This window comes from Hemitrygon akajei, chromosome 14 (genome assembly GCF_048418815.1).
Source record: "Hemitrygon akajei chromosome 14, sHemAka1.3, whole genome shotgun sequence".
Lineage (NCBI taxonomy): Eukaryota > Metazoa > Chordata > Chondrichthyes > Myliobatiformes > Dasyatidae > Hemitrygon > Hemitrygon akajei.
In genome coordinates, this window is record NC_133137.1 from 29,706,194 (window position 1) to 29,732,462 (window position 26,269).

The 26,269-nt window shown below is 42.4% G+C and overlaps 1 protein-coding gene across 5 annotated transcripts in view; it reads right to left on the reverse strand.

Moving 5' to 3' along the window:
* The window catches only part of ttc28 (tetratricopeptide repeat domain 28), an 891,459-nt gene that overhangs the window by 135,176 nt on the left and 730,014 nt on the right, over nucleotides 1-26,269 (reverse strand). For 3 of the 5 annotated variants that reach the window (XM_073065728.1, XM_073065726.1, XM_073065730.1), the window contains one exon: nucleotides 4,377-4,520. In XM_073065728.1, the coding sequence (XP_072921829.1) occupies nucleotides 4,377-4,520 (144 nt within the window). The remainder of the gene's footprint in view (nucleotides 1-4,376; nucleotides 4,521-26,269) is intronic. The other 2 variants (XM_073065729.1, XM_073065727.1) reach the window with 1 other exon arrangement.

Here is a 26,269-nt window from a genome sequence, read left to right on the forward strand (position 1 = left end):
GGATATGACGAGAAGGCGGGTGTATGGGGTTGAGTGGAATCCAGGATCAGCTATGATGGAACGGGGGAGCAGACTCAATGGGCTGAATGGCCTAATTCTACTCCTATGTCTTATAGATGGATGTCTCTCTGATTGAAGCCTGTGACTAGAGGTGTGCCACAGAGCTCAGTGCTGGGTCCATTCTTGTATGTCATCTATATCAATGATCAGGATGATAATGTGGTTAACTGGATCAGCAAGTTTGTGGATGACACCGAGACTGAGGGTGTAGTGGACAGTGAGGAAGACTATCAGAGCTTGCAGCAGGATCTGGACCAGCTGGAAAAATAGGCTGTCATTTTCTATGATTCTAAGATGATAAGAGGTACAGGTAAGGGGGTCACCCACACCTTTTTCATGAACGGCAATGGGTAATATGAGAGGGCATGATTTTAAGACGTTTGCAGCAATGTATCGGTGGATAGTCAGAGGTAGGATTTTACAGTTGTTGCTCCTTTCCACACCTTGTAGTGCATTGGGTGGCATTTTTGCCGTTTTCCTAGCATTTGACAGTTTTTTACGAGGCCAAGTTGCTAGCTCAATGCTCAACCCAGCACGGATGGAAAACATGCAAGGAGCTGGCTGGATTCGAACTCAGGGCTACTCACCTCAAAGTCTGGTGCTGAAGCCACACCACCACTGGCCAGCTAAGATTTTACATCGAGAGTGGAATGCACAATCAGTGAAGGTGGTGGTGGAGGCAGGAACTTTCAGATAGGCACATAGATGAAAGAAAATTGAACCCATGAGGGAAGATTTAGATTGATCTTGGAGTAGGTTAAGTGGTCAGCACAACATCATGGGCTGAAGGGCCTGTACTGTGCTAAGCTGTTCAATATTCTATGTTAATCAGAGTTGGTGCAGCAATCTCAAGCTGAGAAAGTTTAAGTGTCCTGCAAACTATTGTATGTGCAATTAGAAAATGGGCCAAAGTGATACAGTACCAGCCAAGCAGATATAGTGTACTCTTGCTTAATCGTCATGCTTCCTTTCAAATCTGTTTATTTACAGCCAGATAAACTCTGCACAGCTGATGCATGACACACACAATATTTACACAGCTTTTTCCAACATTCCTTCATGCTTCAGGCCAACATTTGCTCCCTTTCCCTTGGTTTAGGTGACTCAGAGATGATGTAACTCACACTGCAGACAGGCAAAGAATTCCTTCATTTTGTGACCAAAGGCACCAGGCGAGGGTGTAAGTGACTTCTCTTTACATTCAGTGGCATCGCCATCACTGAATTCCCTACTGGGGGTTACCATTGACAGGAAATGGAACTGGTCTATATGAACACCAGAGCAAGTAAAAGGCTAGGAATCCTGCTGTGTGCAATGGAATACTTGCCACTCGCCTGGATGAGTGCAGCTCCATCAACACTCAGGAAGCCTGACACCATCCAGTACAAGGCAGCCCACTTGATTGGTACCCCTTCCACAAGCATCCAATCCCTTCACCATCGACGACCAGTTGTAACAGTGTGTACTATCTACAAGATGCACTGCAACAACACACCAAAGTTTCTAAGGCAGCACCTTCCAGACCCACAACCACTAACATCTAGAAGGATGAGAATAGCAGATACCCGAGAACATCACCACTTGGAAATCCCCCTCCAAGTCACTCACCGTCCTGACTTGGAAACATGTTGCCATTTCTTCATTGCTGCTGGGTCAAAATCATGGAACTCCCTCCCTAATAGCACTATGGGTGTACCTACACCTCAGGGACTGCAGCAGTTCAAGAAGGCAGCTCACCACCACCCTCTCAAGAGCAACTAGGGTCGGGCAATAAATGCTGGCTTAGCTGGTGACACCCACATCCCGGAAGTTAATAGATATTTAAAAAAAGTAAAAGTAACCACTATCTCACAATTGACTAAGGATGTGAATATGTAAGGAGATCTATGGTTCTGCTAGTGAGATCATATGAGCATTTTCACTCTTCCATAGAATTTTTGGGGGTGCCTCTGTGAACAGCAAACAGATCAGTTTCTATAGTTCTTATCTCCTGCCTTTTATAGAGCTACCATTTTAGGTGGCAGGGTGGAGATACATCTCTACCAAAGGAGGTGTAAGGCGCTCCTTGCCACCGCTAGCCTGCAGGTCACCCTTGGGCAAGGCGTAGCACCTACTTAGCGCCCCCCCCCCCCACACCTCAATCAGGGTCATGTGAAATCCTGGGAGCAGGTGGTGGATGGTGCTGTGAGCATTTGGTGCATATCACAAGTCCTGGTTATGCGACCACTGACGCAGACAGACAATCTCTGAAGAGTATTGATAATGGCTGGGGTCCCCCACCTGGTTAAGACACTGCCCAGAAGAAGGCAATGGCAAACCACTTCTGTAGAAATATTTGCCAAGACCAATCACGGTCATGGAAAGACCATGATCGTCTATGTCATACGACACGGCACATAATGAATGAACAAACCTTAGTTTGCGTGAAATAAAAACTAAATTTTCTTTGTAATAATCTTGGTGATACTTATTATTAAAGTGGAATAGATACAAGCTGGGGCAGCAGACAGAACAAGTCTATGAGAGGGATAGAGGCGTGCGCAAGGACAGCCTGGGTAAAAGAGGGGATATACCATCAGTACTTAATAAAGTGGCCACTGAGTTTACATTCGTGGTCTTTTGCTGCTGCATACTGTCCACTTCAAGGTTCGACATGATGTGTGTTCAGGGATGCTCTTCTGCATACTACAGTGTGCAGAATAACATGTGGTTATTTGCCTTAACATCGTCTTCCTGTCAACACCAATCAGTCTGGCCATTTACCTCCGTTTCTCATTAACAAGGCGTTTTCGTCCACAGAACTGCTGCTCACTGAATGCTTTCTGTTTCTTGCACCACTCTCTGTAAACTCTAGAGGCTGCTGTGCGTGAAAATCCCACGAGATCAGCAGTTTCTCAGATATTCAAACCACTCCATCTGGCACCAACGATTATTCCATGGTCAAAGTCACTTAGATCACATTTCCTCCTCATTCTGATTTTCTCTCTGAACAACCATTGAACCTCTTGACCATGTCTGCATGCTTTTCTGCATTGAGTTGCTGCCACCTGATTGGCTGATTAGATATTTGCATTAATGAGCAGGTGTACAAGCATACCTAACTAAATGGCCACTGATTGTATACAAGATAGGGCACGTGCTGAAGAATTTCTCCAGGTAATACCAGCTGCTTCAGAAGTGTAAAAACAATAGAAGGTAACAGACTGGTGAGTCACATGATTAATGCAGTACAGCAGTGTGAAAAGTGATTTTCATACTTGAAGAAATAATTTGAGGGAGGTATGTATGGAACTACAGAAAAAGATTGCTTCAAGAAACTAATCTGACCTTAGAAAAAGAAAGAGATGAGATCTGATGATCTGGCATGCAACTGCAACCACGGAGCTTCAACTCAAAGTAATTAGTAATTCAACAGGACAGAATGTGAGTGCAGAATACGACCCTCAAGGAAAAATGTCGCGCATGAAGAGCAAAACCATAATAAATCTACAAAATTGCCAAGGACACACAAGCAATAGAAAACTGGGAAGAAACACAAGTTTTGCAGTAAAGATTAGTGCCTCACTTTTGGTTAAAAAAAACAATCGAACCAATCATTTTACGATTTTTAAAAATGCCATGGGAAGTAATCATCTGCAGACAGGCAGAGCAACTGATGGGGATCCAGGAACCGCAGCTTACATTGACAATGAGGTCAGGCTGTAGGTTTGGATGATGAGGAAATTTTGTATTTAAATTATACTGAAAAAAGCAGAAGAATAAATGACAGTAATTTCTATACCAATGTACATCTCATGGTATTAATCATCATTATCATTATGTGCCATGCCACATGACATAGGAGATCATGATCTTATTCATGACCATGATTGTTCTTCACAAATTTTTCCACAGAAGTGGTTTGCCATTGCCACCTTCTGTGCAGTGCCTTTACAAGAGAGGTGACCCCAGCCATTATCAATACTCTTCGGAGATTGTCGGCCTGGCGTCCGTGGTCGCATAACTAGGACTTCTCACGTGCACCAGCTGCTCAAACGACCATCCACCACTGGCTTCCATGGCTTTGTGTAACTCTAATGGGGGGGGGGGGGGCAGGCCAGCAGAGGGAAGGAGTGCTTGGTAGAGACATCAATCCACCACTCCACCTAAATGTATTAACACTCAGTGCAAATCACTTATTTCATTGCAGAAGTCTCTTTGCAAAACATAACGCAATGTATTCTATCAGTAAATTACAAACTGTATAGCCAGTGAATTATAAACAATATGCAGCAATGCTGTGATTTTAAGAAAATACATATGAAACCCGTCCTTACCTATTGAAGAGGTTGTTCCTGCTGACCATTCTGAGGAATCCTGTTGGATCAGTAATGGACGTCAGTTTATTGTTTATCTCTTCGAACTGCTGATCAAGAAGATCTCCAGCCTCGCTCTCTGTTTCACTGTTTGAGCACATCCTACTGAAACAGAGATACCCACACTGCATAAGCAGGTCGCAACACAACCGCTTCTGAAATCTTTTTTGCAAAATTGAAAGATATAAATCTTGCTTACAACAATAAACCTGTCTAAGTAAAAGGATTGATGAGCAAAATTTATGTGATCTGAGTGTTCATTTAGCATTTTTAAATAGAAGAATTACTGCCTTCTTAGCTGCAAGGTTAGAGTGAGCTGTAGAACACAGCATTAATTTCAATATTCACATCAATGACAGGTAATATCATTCATCGCCATCTCTTTTGACATCCCCCAATACCTCTTAACCGTCAGACCGCACAAACTGAATGCTCTTCCAAATAAAAGGAACATTAACAGTACAGCATAGGAACAGACCCTTCGGCCCACACTGTGGTGCTGAAGTAATGTAATGCAGCTGTAATCCCTTCTGGCTGTACATGGTCCATATCCCTCCATTCTCTGTATATTGTTGTGACTACCTAAAAGCCTCTTGAGCACTTCTATCGTATCTGCCTTCGTCACCAACATCCCTGGCAGCGTATTCTTTTCACTTTCACCCTGAATGCATGCTCCCTAGTATCCAGAGGAAATAATACTGGCTATCTACTCTACCTATGCCTCACATAATTTTATAAACCTCCATTAGGGAGTTTTCAACTTGTATATATTTCATCAAATATTGGGAAGGGCGTAATTGTGCTGTGCTTTAAGTTCAATTCTCAAGCACAGACTCCATGCTTTCTCTCATAACTGTCTAAAACTGAGTCAAACTGCTTACAGATCTGTTGTCTTTAATTGATCACAAAATGGGCTTCTGACCTCTTATCACCTTCATTACTATGACCAATTATTTCTCTTTTCCCAACTTCAGCTAAATGCCCCTGCGCAGCTACTATAAGACTTTAAGACACAGGAGCAGAATTGGGCCAAATGGCCCATCAAGTCTGATCCGCCATTTCAACCTGGCTGATCCATTCCTCTCTCAACCTTCAAGAACTTATTCACCTCTGCCTTCAATGCACTCAGTGACGTGGCCTCCATCGCCACCTGTTGCAACAAATTCCACAGATTCACCACTTTCTGCCTAAAGAACTTTCTCCTCATCTCTGTTCCAAATAGACATTCCTCTATTCTGAGGCTGTGGCCTCTGATCCTAGGCTCCCCCCCAAAGGAAATGTCCTCTTCACATCCACCCCGTGTGCTGAAGGAATTCTTTACATGCACTTACCTGCTTCACAGCTTCTCAGTTGTCCTGCCATAGTATGGTGTCCCAAAACGTAGGATCATCAAACATTTTCTACTCATGTCATAAAATATAGTAAGACACATTGCCTATTAAGCCTACACTTACAGATCTGCACTGGCTCTGAGTTGAAGCAACATCTAATTTTAAGTTTATTATTCATCTCTGTCATTATTAGCTGTGTTGTAGGACGTGGGCAATCATTGTCTTTCTATGACCATGATCGTTCTTGGCAAATTTTTCTACACAAGTGCTTTGCCATTGCTTTCTTCTGGGCAGTGTCTTTACAAGACGGGTGACTCCAGCCATTATCAATGGTCTTCAGGAATGGTCATAATAACCAGGACGTGATATGCACCAGCTGCTCTTACAACCATCCACTGTTGGCTTCACTTGACCCTGATTGGGCGGCTAAGCAGGTGCACACCTTGCCCAAAGGTGGCCTGCAGGTTAGTGGATGGAAGGAGTGCCTTACACCTCCTTTGTTAGAGACTATCTCCAACCCACCACCCAAAAAATTTTTATTACTATTTTCAAACAAATTGAATACCTGACAACACTCCAAAATTCCTGTGTTCCTGATCTCTGAAGCATCTTTAATTTAATTGCACTGCTAATGACCTGAAGCAGACAAATCCCTAGCTTGCAAAATCTCTTTCTAAATCCTCTTCAACATCTGTTCCTCCTTTTGTGATAATCCTGAAAAATTACCTTTTTAACCTAGTGTTTGATTACCTGGCCCAATATTTCCTCGATCAATGTGGCATCAACATTAAAAAAGTGCAATAAAGTCAAAATAAACCATAAATAAAGAGAAGCTGGGAATTTTTAGCTACCAATTCTGCCTTGACTTTCTTTTGCTGTTTTTTTCTGCCTGTGATTAAAGGTTCGAGTGGCAGGCTGGAGATCCATCTCTACCAAAGGAAATGTAAGGCACTCCTTCCCTCCTCTAGCCTGCAGGAAACCCTTGGGTAAGGTGTATCACTTGCTTAGCCTCCCAATCAGCATCACGTGAAGCCATGGGAACAGGTGATGGATGGTTGAAAGCAGTTGGTGCATATCACAAATCTTGGTCATGCAAGCACTAACACTAGGGAGAAAATCTCTTAAGAGTATTGATAATGGCTGGATGGTCACCTGTCTTGTAAAGACACTGCCTAGAAGAGGGTATTGACAAACCACTTCTGTAGAAAAAGCTGCCAAGAACAATCATGGTCATGGATAGACCATGATCGCCAATGTTACATGACACATTATGATGATGTCATACGACATGGCACATAATGATGATGATGATTAAAGCCTATGATAGCATGATGTAATTGTTCTGTGTTTATTTATTTACTTACGCATTCTGTAACTTGGTCACTTGGAGCTAACATATTGATGTATGTTTGTGCATGTCTGTGACTGTATATACTTGCATGTGTACGTCAGCCAATAACTGCTACAGAGAGCAGCTGCAATTACTCTGTCAAATGGACAGAACTCAGCAAGCTGTTACACAACACAAATAAAGATCAGACTCATAATTTGAAAGGAGCTTGCGCTAGAAACTGCACACAATAAAAGAAAGTTCAAGGTGGTGATTCTTAGATCACATCAGAACTACTAGTTATGCAAAAATCTTAATGGAGGCAACTACAGAAACACAAAAGGTATGGACCATAAAACATAGGAGCAAAATTAGGTCATTCGGCCCTTCGAGTCAGCTCTGCCATTCCATCATGACTGATTTAATATTTCTCTCAACCCCACTCTCCTGTCTTCTCCCTATGACCTTTGACGCACTTACTAATCAATGCTCTAAAGACATATAATATCTGTGCACCTTAGAGGTCATACATCTGAACTGAACTCAATCCACTTAGCACTACTATTGCACAAAGCGAGATCATCTCAGAAAAGATCTGGAATCTCAAATTTTTATACTCATGTGATGGCATGAACTTCATCAGCATTAGACTTTATTTCACACAGTATGTAACTTCACAAACTGGCGTACTCATCACAGTCACTCCAGGGGTTTAATGATGGTTCAATATGGAATGCAGAAAGGTTAATCACCAGCCAGGAACTCAACTTCACCAGTCGTATAAATAGCATATCTACAAAAGCAGCATCCTGGCAATCCTATGCAATGACTCACTCCTGATATTCCATAGACTTCCCACCACCTACACGGGCACATCAGGGATGAAATGGAATACTCGATGCATGCCTAAATGGATGCAATTCTAACTCCATCATGTTGCCTATATAATCCTGGTAAGCATCAACAATGGAATTGTACAATGAGTTCTTGCAAGTTTTTAAACACAAAGGCTGTCAGAGTTTGTATGTCATTGATAAGAAAATCACAGAAAGGAGATAATTTCCAATGCAAATGCAAAATTCACTTTACTTCCAAAAACATGCTAACGTGAATAGGGATGGAGTGGAAGAAAGGAGAAGGGAGAGAGAGGGGGGAAGAAAGGAGAAGGGAGAGGGAGGGGGGAACAGAGGGAGAGAGGGAGAGGGAGATGGAGTGAGAGGGAGGGGAAGAGGGAGGAGAAGAGGGAGGGAAGAGGGAGTAGAAGAGAGACTGGAAGAGGGAGGATCAATGTTGTGGGAGAAGCAAGGAAAGGGGAAAGGGAGGGGAGATGGAGGGGGAAGGGAAGGAGAAGGAGAAGGGTTGGAGGGAGGGGTGGGAAGCAGGAATGGAGAAGGGTTGGAGGTAGGGATGTGAAGGGGAAGGGGACGGGGTGGTGGTGAGGGATGAGCAGGGGATGAGAGAGGGAGAGGGAGGGGAAGAGTCAGTAATTAGGGAGAAGCAAGAGGAAGGGGAAAGGGAGGGGAGGTGGAGGGTGAGGGAGAAGGAAGGGGAGGGGAGGGGGAGGGAGAAGGGTTGGAGGGAGGGTTGTGGAGGGGAAGGGAGGGAGGGGAAGGGGATGACAAGGAGAGGGATAAGTGGTGGTGGAAGTGCGGTAGAGTGTGAGCAAGTGTGAGAGAGGGAGGGATCAGTGATGAGGGAGAGGCAAGAGGAAGGGAAAAGGGAGGGGAAGTGGAGGGTGAGGGTGAAGGAGAGGGGGAGAAAGAGGGAGAGAGGCTTCAGCCCAAAACATCAACAATACTCTTTTCCATAGATGTTGCCTGGCCTGTTGAGTTCCTCTGTTCCTTAGATTTCCAGCATCTGCAGATTTTCTCTCACTTGTGAGGGTTTGCTGAGTAGCAACACTGCTCAAGAAACTCCAGGAAATCAAGGAAGAAGCAGCCTATTATATTGACACCTCCTTAAATGTTCATTCTACGATCTGCAATGCACTCTGGCTGAAGTGTATATCAGGTTCAAATGTTCAAACATACTTGAATATTTCAGTGAGATCAGCCAGGGCAGCCTGCATATGAGGATACTGATCTAATTTGGCAAGAACTCCATTCCTTCATCAACACCCTGGATCTAAATCCCAGAACTAACTGCACATCAGCGCCGTCAGAAAAACTTCACCTGGAGCGTTCAAGGTGTTTCATCACTATCTTCTCAAGAGCAATTAGAAATAGACAATAAATCCTAGCAACACTCACATTTATTTCTTTCAGCGGGTGGTTGTAATATTAAACTAATAATGCACAGCCAGCTCCTTGTGGATTTCTTTTTATTTCCCTAGTTTTTGCCTGAGCTACTGATGATTTCAGCAGCAGATTGGGTAAGGCAGTGTGAAATAGAAGCAATGACTCATAAGTTAAAAGTGAGACTGAATGTGGGAGACGATGAAGGGTTGCAAATTCAAATTCATCTTAGAGAATAATAAAACGGTGCAAATACTCATGTAGAATCAACAAAGTGCAGGATGTTGATGCTGTGCCTCAGATATGAGGAATATTACAGAGGCCAAGGACTATCGACCTAACTTAGTGAAAAAGAAATGAATCTAATATATAGAACATGGAACATTACAGCACAGTACAGGCCCTTCAGCCTACAATGTTGTGCCAACCTTTTAATCTACTTCAAGATCAATCTAACCCTTTCCTCCCCAATAACCCTCCATTTTTCTTCCATCTAAGAGACTGTTGAAAGTCCCTAATGTATCAGCCTCTGCCACCACCCCTAGCAGTGTGTTTCATACACTCACCACTGTCTGTGTAGGAAAAAAATCTCACTTCTGACATACCCACTGTACTCTCCTCTAATCACCTTAAAATTATGCTCACCCATCCTAGCCATTTCCGCCCGGGGGTGGGGGGAGGGGGGAAGCCTCCAGCTGTCCACTCCATTTATGCCGCTTATCATCTTGAACACCTCTATCAAGTCACTAGTCATTCTTGTTTATTCAAAAGAGAAATACTTGTGCAAAGAGCATCTGTAATTCCATGGGGGCAGTTGTATGAGTGACAGAAGACAGTGACTGCATGGTCGTTCAGTCGTGAGGATACAGGTGGAAGTTGGCCACGTGCAGCTGACTGACTTGGTTAAAGTCCAGCGCGTGGTTAAGGGAAAGAAAAGAATGATGACAAATCCTTCAAGAAGTACCGGAGGGAGCATTCTTATTGACCACATTGCCATCTGGTATGGGGGGGGGGGGAGGAGGTGGGTGTAGTGCAGCTACAGAAGATCAAAATATGGGCGACACAAGGCACAGTAGCACATTGCTTTACAGTGCAGGCGCTCCAGGTTCAATTCCCGCTGCTGCCTGTAAGGAGTTTGTACATTCACCCCACGAGCATGTGGGTTTTCTCCAGATGCTCCCACAGTCCAAAGACGTTGGAAGGTTAATAGGTCACTATAAATTGCCCTGTGATTGGGCTCAGATTAAATCGAGGAATTGCTGGGTGGTGTGGCTCCAATGGCTGGAAGGGCCTATTCTGCGCTGTACCTCTGAATAAATAAATAATCTTAAAAAGAGTTGTCAGGTCCATCATGTGCACTGGCCTCCATAGCATCCAAGACATTTTCAAGGAGTGATACCTCAAAAAGGCCACATCTATTATTAAGGACTCCCACCTTCCAAATCTCATTGCTATCATCAGTAAGGAGGTACAGAAGGCTAAAAGCACACGCTCAACAATTCAGAAACAGCTTCTTCTCCTCTGCCGTCCAATTTCTGAATGGAATTGAGCCCAAGAACACTACCTCACTACTTTTTTAATTTTTATTTTTGCACTACTTATTCAACTATTTTACATATACTGTGCCTATAAAAGGTATTCAAACCACACCCCCCATCCTGGGAGTTCTCATGTTTTATTGTTTTAAAACATTGAATCACAGTGGATTTAATTTGCCTTTTTTTAAAAACTGATCAACAGAAAAACTCTTTCATGTCAAAGTGAAAACAGATCTCTACAAAGTGAACTAAATTAATTTCAAATATACAAGGGGTGATTGATAAGTTCATGGCCTAAGGTAGAAGGAATCAATTTTAGAAAACCTAGCACATTTATTTTTCAACGTAGTCCCCTCCTACATTTACACACTTAGTCCAGCGGTTGTGGAGCATAAGGATCCTTCTTTGTAGAAGTGGTCCACAGCAGGGGTGATTGATAAGTTTGTGGCCTAAGATAGAAGGAGATGAGTTATACAGCTCTCATTACATGCATGTGCAGTTCAACACTTTGAGTGAAAATGCATAAAGTTTGAGGTTAATAACTCATCTCCTTCTACCGTAGGCCACAAACTTATCAATCACCCCCCCCCCCCCCCCCCTGCTATGGACCACTTCTGGAGGTCCAAGACACTGACTTCTACAAAGAAGGGATCCGTATGTTCCACAACCGCTGGACTAAGAGTGTAAATGTAGGAAAAATAAATGTGCTAGGTTTTCTAAAATTGACTCCTTCTACCTTAGGCCATGAACTTATCAATCAGCCCTCGTAAAACACAAAATAATTGATCACATTCGCATTCACCCCCTTCAAATCAGTATTTAGTAGGTGCACCTTTGGCAGCAATTATAGCCTTGAGTCAACATGGAAAGGTCTCTATCAGCTTTGCATACTGTGACACTGCAATTTTTCCCCATTCTCCTTTACAAAATTGCTCCTGTCAGATTGCATGGGATTGTGACTGAGCAGCCCTTTTGAAGTCCAGCCACTAATTTTCAATTGGATTGAGGTCTGGACTCTAACTTGGCTACTCCAGGACATGAACTTTGTTAGTTTTTAAGCCATTCCTGTGTAGCTTGGGATCTTTGTCTTAATGGAAAACAAACCTCCTCCAAAGTCACAGTTCTCTTGCAGACTGCATTGGGTTTTCCTTCAAGATTTCTCTGTATTTTCCTGCATTCATTTTATCTTCTACCTTCACAAGCCTTCCAGGGCCTGCTGCAGTGAAGCATCCCCACAGCATGATGCAGCCACCACCATGTTTCACTGTAGGGATGGTGTGTTTTTGATAATGTGCCGTACTTGGCTTACGCTAAACATGGTGTTTAGTCTGATGGCCAAAAAGCTTAATTTTGGTTTCATCAGACCATTAAACCTTCTTCCAATTGGCTGCAGAGTTTCCCACATGCTGTCTGGCAAACTCTAGCCAAGATTTCATGTGGGTTCTTTTCAACAGTGGCCTTCTCTTTGCCAATCTCCCATAAAGCTACGACTGGTGAAGCACCCAGGCGACAGATGTTGTATGTGAAGTCTCTCCCATCTCAGCCACTGAAGCTTGTAACTCCTCCAGAGTTGTCATAGGTCTCTTGGTGGCCTCCCTTACTAGTCTTCTTTCTGCACAGTTACTCAGTTTTTGAGGTCAGTCTGCTCTAGGTGGACTTACAGCTGTGCCATATTCTTTCCATTTCTTGATGATTGACAACTGTATTCCCAGAGATGTTCAGTGACTTGGAAATTTTCCTGTATCCATCTCCTGACTTGTGCTTTTCAATAACCTTTCTGTGGAGTTGCTTGGAGTGTTCTTTTGTCTTCATAGTGTAGTTTTTGGGAGGATACTAAGTCATGAGTAGTTGGACGCTTCAGATACAGGTGTATTTTTACCACAATCCATTGAAATACCTTGACTGCACACAGGTCTCTAAAAACAAATCTCCATTTAACTAATTATGTGACTTTGAAAACCAACTGGCTGCACCAGTGATGATTTGGTGTGTCATATTAGAGGGGGTAAATACTTAAACAATCAATTATTTTATGTTTTACATTTGTAATTAATTTAGATCACATTGTAGAGATCTGTTTTCACTTTGACACGGAAAGTCTTTTTCTGTTGATCGGTGTCAAAAAAGCCAAATTAAATCCATTATGATTTAATGTTGTAAAACAATAAGATGTGAAAATTTCCAAGGGAGCGGGGGGGGGGGGGGATCCTTTTTACAGGCACTGTACATACACTTACTGTAATTAACATTTTTCTATTATTATGCATTGCATTGCACTGCTGCTTCAAAAACAACAAATGTCATGATTGTGATTCTCAGGAATTACCATTTCTGAGGTGGGAAAAGAAGGCATTGCTGGTGATACTCTGAACATGAAAAGAACTCAGAGCATTGGCCCACTGAGATGGGCAGCAGAGACCAGTGGTAAAGGATGCTTTAATCAACCATTTCAAATGCTGCAGTGGTTTTGAAGGGAAACACATCTCAGTCACAACATCAGTTGCTTGCGACTGATTTTCAGCAACCCTGCTTGCGGATCGGGTTCATAAATGGCTCGGTGATAGGAAGCTGAAGGTGATGATCACAGGGTCGAGGTCTGTGGTGAGCCACAGGAGTCAGTGTTCAGACCTTTGTTGCTTGAAAATTAGTGTAAACAATTTGGATGTGAATATACAAGTTGTAGTTAGTTAGTTTGTGGATGATATTAAAATAGGTGTTGTATATAATGTAGGAGGTTATGAAAAATCAGGATCAAGTTTAACATCACCGGCATATGTCGTGAAATTTGTTAACTTTACAGCAGCAGTTCAGTGAAATACATGAAAAATAAATATAAAGAAAAAAACTGAATTAGTTAGTATATATATGATTATTAAATAGTTAAGTTAAAATAAGTAGTTCAAAAAAACAGAAATGAAAAACGTAGTGAGGTAGTGTTCATGGGTTCAATGTCCATTTAGTAATCAGACGGCAGAGACGAACAAGCTGTTTTTGAATTGCTGAGTGTGTGTCTTCAGGCTTCTGTACCTCCTTCCTGATGATAACAATGAGAAGAGGACATGTCTTGGGAGTTGTGGATCCTTGATGATGGGCACCACCTTCCTTGAAAATGTCTTGGATACGATGGAGGCTAGTGCCCATGATGGAGCTGACTAATCTTACAAGCTTCTGCTACCGACTTCAATCTTGTGCACTAGCTCCACCACACCAGATGGTAATGCAGACAGTCAGAATGCTCTCCAAGGTGCTTTTGCAAAGTTTCTGAGTGCTTTAGTTGACAAACCAAATCTTCACAAACTCCTGGTGAAATACAGCTATTGTCTTGCCTTCTTTATTGCTGCATCAATATGTTGCATCCAGGTTTGGCCTTCAGGAGGAGGACCTTGATTACAGGGGGATCTTCATCAGCTAGAGATATGAGCTGAGGATTGGAAAATGGCTTTCAATCCAGGTAAGTGTGAGGTTTTGCAAACTAGAGTAGGACTTGTGCAGTAAATGGTAGAGCTTAGCGGAGCTTTATGGAGCAAAAGGACCAAGGAATGGAGCTATCTAGTACTCTAAAGGCAGTATCATGAGTAGATAGGCTGGTGAAGCAAGCATCCGACACACTAACTTTCATCAGCTTGCACTGTGAGAAAAGGCTTTGGGAAATTATGTTGCAGTTATATAAGACAGTAAGTAGTGAGGCTGATCTTGGAGAACTGTTTACAGTTTTGATCAGCATGTTATAGGAAATAAACTAGAAAGAGTACAGAAAAGATCTACCAGGATGTGTTGCTGGCACTTGGGAACCTGTCTTCAAGGAGAGGTTGTGTGGACTAGGCTTTATTCCTTGGAACATAGGAGATTGAAGGGTGACGTGATAAAGGGATATTAGATTATGAGCAGAATAGACTGTGAAAAAAAAAGTCTTTTTCCTGGAGAGAGGATGCTAAAAGGCGGCATAGATTTAAGATCAGAGGTGAGAGATTTAAAAGAAGCATCAGGGACAGCTTACTCACACAAAGGGTGGTGAGTATTTGAAAGAAAAGTTCAGGCATTAGCAACACCTAAAAGCCAGCTAGATACGCACATGGATAGGAGGGGTTCAGAGGGCTATAGGCCAAACAGACGCAGATGGGACTGGCTCACTGGGCAACACAGTTGGCATGAATGAATTAGGCCAAGGGGCTGTATGACTCCATAGTTTCATAACATAATTTCAGTCCACGCTGGGAGAAGACCTGCTGTGAAAGCCTCATACAAACAATAGCAGGAAAGATGAAAGTAGCTTTCGAGGCAATGATCTGCTTTCAAGCAGAAAAAAGTAGTTTTTAGAAGTGGCAGCAACAGATGGGTCAAGGTGCTTTTTATTTTGCAGTGGAGTGAATATAGCATCTCAGAAGAGGACAGTACTCAATGAGACCACTTACAAGTTCAGTATTGTGATGCAAAGTCAGAGTGAGGTCCAGAGGAGTCGGAGTTTGAGGAAGTAGAATGCACAAAAGTCGGAGCAGAGGAGTTTTGGAGTCCACCCACCCCAACCAAGAGCGAGGTTGGATCGATCTAAGCGCTGGGCCGATTTGGAAAGGTTGGGTATGGGCCGGAACATGCAACATGGTGGCAAAGTCCAGGCCCAAAGCGCATCAAAGCGACAGGGCCCGGGTTCCAGTATGGGGGACAACCCAGTGCTTTGACAGCTTAAATACCGGGCCAGGTGGATTGAAAAGGCAGGGTGTCAGGACCGGAGGCAAGGGACGAGCCGGTTTTTCTCGGACATGTTTACTCTGCCCTCCTTGATCCTGAGGCTGTGGTCCTGCTCCGGCTGCTCTGAATTTCGTGTCTATGGACTCACTTTCAGTCTGAATGATGTTGCTTGCTCTTATTGCTTGTATGACCTGTGCTTTTTTTCCTCTCTTTCTCTCTGCCCACTGGGTGTTGGTCTTTTTTTTATCCGGGTTCTTTTGAGTTTCTTGTTTAATGGCTGCCTGTAAGTAGACCAAGCTCAAGGTTGTATAATTCATACATGCTTTGATAATAAATGTACTTTGAACTTTTGAAGACAAAGAAATTGGGTTGGTCTAAAACAAAGCTTCTTTTGAGAAAGTTCTAATGATAAAATTTCTGAACATTGACGTACAACGGAATTCCCTTGAATACATACAGTAATTATGAACGGTTATTAAAGAGAATGTGCTACCGCGTCTTAATAACCATACTTGGATGATTCATCCACAGCTTAGTAGCTTAGCTGCCTCTGACCACAGCTGCATCACATCACAATAAATCTGCTTCTCAAACATCAAATCCATTAAAAACAAAAAAATAAAAATTAAATCCATGGGACTATCTGCCCATTGTTTATTTAGACATTTAAAATTCTACAGCTCCACATCTGTTGGACTCTGTAAACTGACTCACAGATGAACTTCCAGCGGCCATTCCAGCAATACCCGTGAATGCTGAAGTGACCACGTGGGGTCAGCAGTCCTGCAGAAATCTTAAATTAACCCATTAGTGATCATTAAAGGAAAGGTCACATCTGAATTTATTATTGTTAAGCACATTTGGTTAACCCAATATTATTGTTTGTCTAGTAAAGCTTTTGAGGCACATACAAAACCTCTATCAATTCTCAAAGGAAGAAGGGAGATTTACATTTACACAGTAGCTTATACCCTTTGTATAATACTGAACTGCATTGAAATGAAATGACTATAGTCAGTCATCCTGCACCAACTGTGTCCTATGGACTGGAATGAGTTAAAAAAAAAAGAAATTTCTGAGGATGAGGTGGAATGTTGCCGAGGGCTCCATGCAGATAGATCATAGAAAAATAACGGACAGGACCAGAAATTAATCAAAAATAAAGTTGGAAAGGTGATCCAGAGGATTATAATGGTTGAATTTATAAGATTATTAAAACTAGAATCCGGGGTCGGCACAGCAGTGTAATTGTTAGGACAACACTTTACAGTACCAGTGCCGCTGTTTGTAAGAAGTTTGCAAGCTCTCCCTGTGACCATGTGGGTTTCCACTGGATGCCTCTGGTTTCCTCCCTCAGTCCAGAGACATACCGGTTAGCAGGTTAATTGGTCACTGTGAATTGTCCCATGATTAGGCTAAGGTTCAATCAGGGGTTGAGGGCTGGAAGGTCCTATTCCTCACGGTATTTCAATAAAGAGATAATATAGAATGCAGAACATGCTGTAGCTAAAAACGAATCCATCACAAAACCACATCTGGAATACCATGAGCATTCTGGGTACCAGAATGTATTGGCCTTGGAGGAACACCTTGAGTTACTAATGTCACATGAAATATTGCACACAATTTTAGTATCTGTACGTATTTAATTTACTTTCAGTGGAGACAACTCACTGGGGCAGTTCCCAGGATGAGAAGAATATCCTAAGGTAAAACACTTCAAGGTCAGATCACTTATTTCATGGAGAATTATTAGAAAGCATTCATTAAGGAAGCAGGTGTACACTTCAAATAGCCACTGATAAACTCCAGCCTCCAGCTTCCTGCCTTCACATGTGCCTTAACTACTAAACCCAGTGGGAACGTTTCTACTGACAGAACAAGGGGAAAAGGTGGGTTAATGGCACCTTAAACCAGTCACCAGGTGGATTGGGGCTTGTCAGCATCTAGGAGATGGAAAACTCTGATCTCAAACCTTTGCTTTCTTGCAGCTATAGCCATTGATGGGGAAGGCTTCAGGAGTACAGGCAGTCCCCGGGTTACGTACGAGTTCCGTTCCTGAGTCATTTTAAGTCGGATTTGTACGTAAGTTGGAACAAATACATCCAGTATTATTTAGCTTCAGTTAGTCAAACGCTTGTCTTAGTATACAGTATATATTTTACTTTTCTATGCATATAAAACACTTAAGAAACGTATGTATTCCAATAATTAAACCACTGCGTTGCTTAGTAATAATTGTAGCTTTCATCAGGGCAGGGCCTTTCACATGCTCCATTATTCTCACTTTATTCTTTAAAATTGTTCCGGTCATTGAGCAACTGTAGCCTAACACTTTTCCAATGACCGATGCCGTTTCACCTCTTTTCAAACACTTTATTATTTCCACTTTATTTTCAATCATGATTGCTTCCTGTCAATGGAACAGAAACATTGCGGGCGGCAGGTCCCGAGCTCCGCCGGCTCCCGAGGTCCGCTGGGTCCTAAGGACCACCGCACTGAGACAGGCTAAATGGGTCAAGTGGAGGCCATGCTGGGTTTGGGTATTTGATCATCCACAATATTCCGCGTGGGAATTTAAACTGGAGGTGGCAGTGCTTTTTTTATGAGGTCGAGTTGCAAGCTCGACATCAACCCGGCACGGATGGTACGGGAGTCACAGGATCGACATCAACCCGGCACGGAAGCAGTCTGTCACTGGATCGAACTGGGAAACCTCCATTCTCCAGCCCGGCGCTGATCTCATTGCGCCACCAGCCAACCGGAACGGGGGGGGGGGGGGGTGCAGGGTCAGGGTGAATCTTACTAAGAAAAATTTAAGCCAAATATAAAGTTAAACACTCAACACAGTGTCAACAGCAACAACTTAAAATGGCGGATGGCGTCGCAATCCAACTTAAAATGGCGGACAACGTTCTGCTTCCTCGGTTCGTAAGTATGAGTTGTCCGTAAGTCGGACGTTCGTAACTCGGGGACTACCTGGAAACCGCGAGGGAAAAATCCAGAGCTGGAGTCCCTAAGGCAGTCCTGCTGGACTGGCTACTCCAGCAATGCCGCTGGTGCCAGACTGTATCAGTCCCTTCCATTCCTTTGGGTTCATTAGATGCTTGGAGAAGGGGAGCTTACTAGATGGGCAACAGCTTGCTATCCACATTGTACTGACCGTGCTTCCATATCTGGACAGCTAGGGTACAACATCCAGGGTCCACCCTGAACACTCGAGGCCTCACTCAGTTGAAAAGTAGTTTGTCTTTTTTATACCTTTTTAACTACTTCCATGAAACCGGTTAATTCAGGCATCCACTTAATTGGGTCAAAATGTACTGGTCCTAATGTGTCCCAATTAACCGGATTCCACCGTATTTTAAGGGCTTAATATGGTGGAAAGAAGAAAACTAACTCGGCAGTTTCTGGAACTAAGAAACAAAACCTTTCAATTATAGTCAGCTTTTTCCGGTCAAAAAAATATTTTTAGATGTAAAGAGTAGTAGAGGTTTAGTAGTTAATTGTTAATTTAAATATAATTCATATTTAAGTATAAGTAATTTAAATATTTTATTATAATTACTTTATTAATAATAAATTATAAATGTATTTGGAATATAGGGATCACTCCTAAGGCCAGAAATGTTTGCCTATTCCCAAATGGCCTAACATTTCATTCATTATGTGCCATGTCGTATGACATGGGCAATCATGGTCTTTTAATGACCATGACTGTTCTTGGCAAATTTTTCTGCAGGAGTGGTATGCCATTGCCTTCTTCTGGGTAGTCTCTTTACAAGATAGATGACCCCAGCGATTATCAGTACTCTTTAGAGATTGTCTGCCTGGTGTCAGTGGTCGCATAACCAGGACTTGTGATATGTACCAGATGCTCATACGACCATCCACCATCTGCTCCCATGGCTTCACGTGACCCTGATCCAGGGTGGAGGGGTGGCTAAGCAGGTGGTATATCCTGCCCAATGGTAAGCTGCAAGCTAGCGAAGAGAAGCTTTACACCTCCTTTGGTGGAGACATATCTTCACACCACCATCCAAATTATGTCTTTCTATTGGAAGCAACCCTCCATTCATTGAGGAAGCAAGATTTAAAAGTTAGACCCAGCAAGGATGGATCACCGATATATTTCGAAGTCAGGACAATGTGTTGCTTTAGGGGAATCTCGAAATGGTGGTGTAACAAAATGACATTCTGCACATGCATATCATAGCATACTAACCAGTATCAAATCGTGTGATAGAGTGATTGACAAGAATTGCCGAGGAATAACAAATGATACTGAAGTTCACCAAGGAAATCTTCTCCTAAACTACAGAATGATCCCAGATTCCACAACTGGATCACTAACCGTCAAATTACTAACACAGATGACGGAAGTGCAGAAGTAAACCATTCAATTTCTGCAGGAGCTGTGCAAGAGAACAAAAGGCCATCTGACTCTGACAATCCCCCCCCCCCCCCACACTGGAGATAAATCCAGTTAAGACTGCAAGAAACAATATAAGATCATAAACACAAGAAATTCTACAGATACTGGAGATCCAAAGCAACACACACAAAAATACTGGAGGAACTCAGCAGGTCAGGCAGCATCTACAGAAATGAATAAACAGTCAATGTTTCAGGCTGAGACCATTCTTTCGGGCTGAGAAAGAAAGGGGAAGAAGAGTGGAAGGAATCTGATAGGAGAGGAGAGTGGACCATGGGAGAAAGGAAAGGAGGAGAGGACCCAGGGGGATTTGACAGATGAGAAATGGTTAGAGTGGGAAATAGAAGAATAGGGAAGGAGGAGGGGAAAAAAAACAGGAGAAATCAATGTTGACATCATCTGGTTGGAGAATACGAGATGTTCCTTCCTTCACCCTGAGAGTGGCCTCATTGCAGCAAAAGAGGAGACCATGGACCATGTCAAATTGGGAATGGGGATAGAAATGGTTGGCCATCAGGAATTTCCACTTTTGGTGGATGGAGTGGAGGTGCTCAACAAAGTGGGCCTTCAATTTATGTTGGTTCTTACCTATGTAGAGCAGGCCACATCGGGAGCACCAGACACAATAGGCAACTCCAACAAGTTCACAGGTATAGTGTTGCTTTACCTGGAAGGACTGACTGGGACCCTGAATAGAGATAAGGGAGATAAGGCAGGTGTAGTAATTCTGTTGCTTGTAGGGAGTTGTGGCAGGAGCGAGATTAGTGGAGAGAGACAAATAGACAAGAGTATCATGGAGGGAGTGATTAATGGGGAAAGCAGAGAGTGGGATGGAGTAAAGTTGTGTTCAGTGGTATGATCCAATTGAAGATGGTGGAAGGTGTGGAAAATGATGTGTTGGATGCAGACGTGGTAGGGGAACAAGGGAAACTCTTTCCCTGTGAAGGCAGCAAGAAGATGGGGTGAGCACAGATGTCCGGGAAATGGAGGAGAAGCAGGTGAGGGCAGCATCAATGGTGGAGGAAGGGGAAGCCCATTCTTTGAAGAAGGAGGACATCTCTGATGTCCTGGAAAGGAAAGCCTCATCCTCGGAACAGATGTGGCAGCAACGAAGGAACCGAGTAAGGGGAATAGCATTTTTACAGGAGACAGGATAGGAACAGGTATAGTCAAGATAGCCATGGGAACCGGTAGGTTTATAAATGATGTCAGTAGACAGTTTGTCTCCAGAGATGGAGACAGAGAGGTTGAGAAAGGTGTCAGAAATGGACCAAGTGAATTTAAGGGCAGGGTGGAGTTGCAGGCGAAGTTGACGAGCTCAGCATGGATGCATGAAGCAGCACCAATACAGTCATCAGTGTAGCGCGGGAAGGGATTCTATTCCAGTTTGTTTCGATACCACTAAGAACTTGCAACTCTAAAAGGTTTATTCATAAAGTTAAAAATGAAATCAAGCCCAAATTCTCCAATCTCCCCTCAACATTTTTCTACAACAAAAGGGGTTAACTTTGTGGATCTTGTCTGGATTGCTTCAAGGGCTCTAAGGGTTTGTGTTATTGATTACGAATGAGAGCCACTGAAACACCTTTTTCCTAATAAAGGAGAATAATCCCACTGCTTTAAAAATGCATTTGTGAAAAATAGAGAAAATGATTACTCCAAGTTATTAACTAATGTGAGATATTAGTCACAACCAATTGATCATAGTGATTGTGGCCACTCCACTTGTCATGTTAAATCAACCAAATTGGAATAAAGTGGCAAACCACAGATAATGAGAACACTACCTTATCAATTGTGGGAAGCAATATCATAAAATTCAATTTAGAACAATGAAAATTAATGAAAATCAGCAAAAACATAAGAATAAACCTATAAGAATATGTCTCTTGATGATCACCTTTTTTTCTGAAGGCCCAAATCCGAGCAATCTGGAAACCTTCATCTCACAGTTAATCGAATTAAAAGAAAAATGATTGAAAATTTCTATAAAATAAAAGCATAAGATTGAAACTACACAAACTAAATTATCTCCTTTGCTATTATGAATAAAAGATAAGCAGAATCTGATAAATGTCCTTTAATTTACTGACATAATCACATTTAATACCATAGGAAGAACTTTTGTATTTCAAAGTAATATTTGAGCTCAGTGGGGAATCGTCATCATGAGTCAAGCAATTACATTGAACATAACACAGTGCAGCACGGTATAGGCCCTTCAGCCCACAATACTGTGCCAGAGTTTTAACCTATTCTAAGCGCAATCTTACACTTCCCTCCCTCATGACTCTTAATTTTCCTTTCATCCATGTGCCTAGCTAACAGTACCTTATGTATTTGCCTCTATCACCACCCTGGCAACGTGTTCTACACACCTAACACTCTGTTTAAAAAAACTACCTCTGACATCCCCCCTATAGCTGTAAAATTAATCATGGGAACTGGCCTCCATAGTATCCAGATCACGCTCAAGGAGCAGTGCATCCATCATTAAGGACCTCCACCACCCAGGACATGTCCTCTGCTCATTTCTACCATCAGGGTGGTGGGTCAGAAGCCTGAAGGGAGACAGTCAGTGATTCAGGACCAGCTTCTTTTACTCTGCCATCCAATTTCTGAATGGACATTCAATCTATGAACACTAACTCACTACTTTTTATTTCCTATGTTTTTGGCACTACTTATTTTATTTAACTATTTTATATATATACTGTAATTCAGTTTTCTTTTCCTCTCTACTATCATGTATTGCATTGTACTGCTGCTGCAAAGTTAACAGATTTCACGGCATCCACCGTGATATTAAATCTGATTCTGTCTGTAGCTGATTCTCCAAATACCTTAAAATAATGATGCATTGTTCTAGGCAATTCTGCCCTGGGAAAAAGTCTCTGGCAGTCCACTCAATCGATGCCTCTTATCATCTTGTACATTTCTGTTAAGTCACCTCTCATCCTCCTTTGCTCCGAAGAGAAAAGCCCTAGCTCGCTCAACCTATCCTCATAAGACATGCTCTCTAATCCAGGCAGAATCCTGGTAAATCTCCTTTGCATCCACTCTAAAGTTTCCACATTCTGAGGCAAACAGAACTGAACACAATAGTTCAAGTGTGGTCTAATCGGTATTTTATTGAGCTGCACCATTTCCGGCCGCCCCTGAACTCCACTGAAATGTTAAAACGGACATTTCATATTTATTCTTCAAGGATTACGAGTTTAGCACTTTTACAAAGTGTTCCTGTATTCATCCCATTACAGGAATGAAATACGACCAAAGAGGTTACTCTAAGTTTATCTGTTGCCTCAGGCTACTGCCCATAGACTAATGACAATGGCCCTGTGTGTCTGACCTGCTGGTCCAGATAAGGTGAAGCACAGAGGCAAAGGATGAAAGATGATAAACTGGAACAAAAAAAAATTAACTGCTGAAAGAACTCAACAGGTCAAGCAGCATCTGTGGAAACAGCGAGCTAATCAACATTTCAGGTCAAGAACCTCCAACAGTTCCTCTGGCAGTTCGTTCATTGCTCCAGGTCTCAGCATCTGCAGTCTCTTGTGCCTCCAAATGATAAATTGAGCTGCTTCTTGCAAACCATGCCCTTGAAATGGCTTACAAAAGTCTATAACGCTGATAATTCTTCCCCATGTGTGATGAGCATGACAAGTCATATCCCATAATACTTTGATTTCACTATCCACCTGCTCCATATGGTTTATATATTAATGCATTATGTAAGCTTGCACTGACACACATTTACACACAAGCCGACGAGTTTAACAGTCAGAAGCCGGCGCCTGATGGAACATAAATAGGTATTTGAGCCTTCACATAACAAGAAGTACTGCTGTTAATTTGCATCTTTAACATAATTTAACACTGATTTTCATGGCTAAGGGCAGAGAGTGTAGGTCAGGAAGTCATGTTACAACTTTGTTTGGAGTACTGTAAGTACTTCAGGTTGCCCCATTAAAGGAAGGATGTGGAGACTTTGGAGAGGGTTCAGAATGGGTTTACCAGGATGCTTCTTGGATCAGAGGGCACAAGCTATAATTGAATAAAATTTACTTTATTTCTTACATCCTTCACATATATGAGGAGTAAAAATCTTTATATTATGCCTCCACCTAAATGTGAAATTTATAGTAATTTGTAATAAACAGCATGTACAACAAGATAGTCAACATAACATAGAAATACAGTTGTGTCAGCATGAGTTAAGCAGCCTGATGGCCTGGTGGGAGAAGCTGTCCCACAGCCTGTTGGTCCTGGCTTTTATGCTGTGGTACCGTTTCTCGGATGATAGCAGCTGGAAAAGTTTGTGGTTGGGGTGACTCGGGTCTCCAATGATCCTTCAGGCTCTTTTTACACACCTGTCTCTGTAAATGTCCGGACTAGTGGGAAGTTCACATCTACAGATGCACTGGGCTGTCCACACCACTCTCTGCAAAGTCCTGCGATTGAGGGAAGTACAGTTCCCATACCAGGCAGTGATGCAGACAGTTGGGATGATCTCAATTGTGCCCCTGTAGAAAGTCCTTAAGATTTGGGGACTTATACCAAACATCTTCAACTGTCTGAAGTGAAAGACACAGCTGTTCACCACACAGCTGGTTTGTACAGACCACATGAGATCCTTGGTGATGTGTATGCCAAGGAACTTAAGATATCTTAAGATTTTAAGACTTAAGAGAACTTAAGATAAGGAAAGCTGGGCAAAGTTGGGTTGTTCTGATGTCAGTGGCTAAGAGGAGACCTGATAAAAGGTTGAGAGGTGTAGATAGGGTAGACAGCCAAAATTCTTGTCACAGGGTAGAGATGTCTAATGAGAGAGTCTCTTAAATAGGCACATGAATATGGAGGCCTGAATTGTCAACTGCTTATTCATTTCTATAGATGTTGTCTGACTTGCTGAGGTCCTACAGCAACTTGTGTGCATTTATTTGAAGGCAGGCAGAAGGCAATAGTTCGATTTGGCTTTATGCTCAGCACAGGCATCTTGGGCTGACGGGTCTCTTCCTGTGTTATACCATTCTATGTTCCACAATAAAATACCCAAAAACTCTTGCCTGGAATGGATTGCTGTACAAAATTTGATATTGGTCCACAAATATGTCATCTAAATATTCAAAGAAATCCCCAACGAGATGGGTTTTAAGTATTCTAAACAATGGAGGAAAGCTGGAAATAGTTTAAAAACACGGTCATCAGTGATGGGACAACAAAAAATAGCGTGAGTGGACTAATTTGGAGGAACATAGATATTTTTATTTGTTTGTTTGTTTATTTATTTATTTATTTATTGGGATATAGTGTGGAACAGGCCCTTCTGGCTCTTTGAGCTGTGTCGCCCAGCAACCCACGATTTAATCCTAGCCTAATCATTGGACAGATTACAGTGACCAATTAACTTACAAACCAATAGGTCTTTGGACTGTCAGAGGAAACCCACACAGTCACAGGTAGGAAGTACAAACTCCTTGTAGACAGTGGTGGGAATTGAACCCAGGTCGCTGTTACTGTAAAGCGTGCAAACAACTAGGCTACCATGCCACCCCTATCTGTCAAGCCAGCGGAAAGTAGTAAGGAGCATAAAGAGAGTTGTAAATATAGGCAAGAATGTTAAAACTGAGGCACTGCTATGACAGGAGTTAATATGGTTTAACAAGCACAGAGACGATGGGGGAATAATTCTTGGTGCAAATTAGGGTACAAGCAGCAGAATTTTAGATAAGATTTCACATTCCACATTTCTATATTTTGTATAACCAGTACTTCTCACATATAATATGCATTTTTTTGCCTGTCTAATATCTCCATAACCTGAATCTTGAAGGATATTTTCAGTTCCACACCTACCTCTGCCCAGGAAAGATTATAAGCAGCTTCAGGACCTGGCAGTTTTTCAAAAGTTTGACATTTACGTTATTGGTCTATCCGTAGTCTATCCCCAAATACTGGCATACACATTCAGCCTTTGAGTCATTCTTATTACAGTCTTTAGAAAGGTTCATTGCATCAGATCAAAGAGATAAGCTTTTCATCTGTGTGATAGGAAAACTACAAATAAAACTGGCACAAGTCTGCCAGACTGGGTCCAAAATGAAATGTGTTTGAGGCTTCATCACTCTGGTTCACAGTCATTATTGGAAATGTGTACAAAACTCCCCTTATTTCCAAACTAAACTGGGAATTTTGTACAGAGAAATTATAAGCTGCCTTCTGGGCAACTGAAAGATGCCAATACTGCTGAAGGACTGAGACACAAAGTTGGAACAGAATAGAAAGGGCACCCTAACT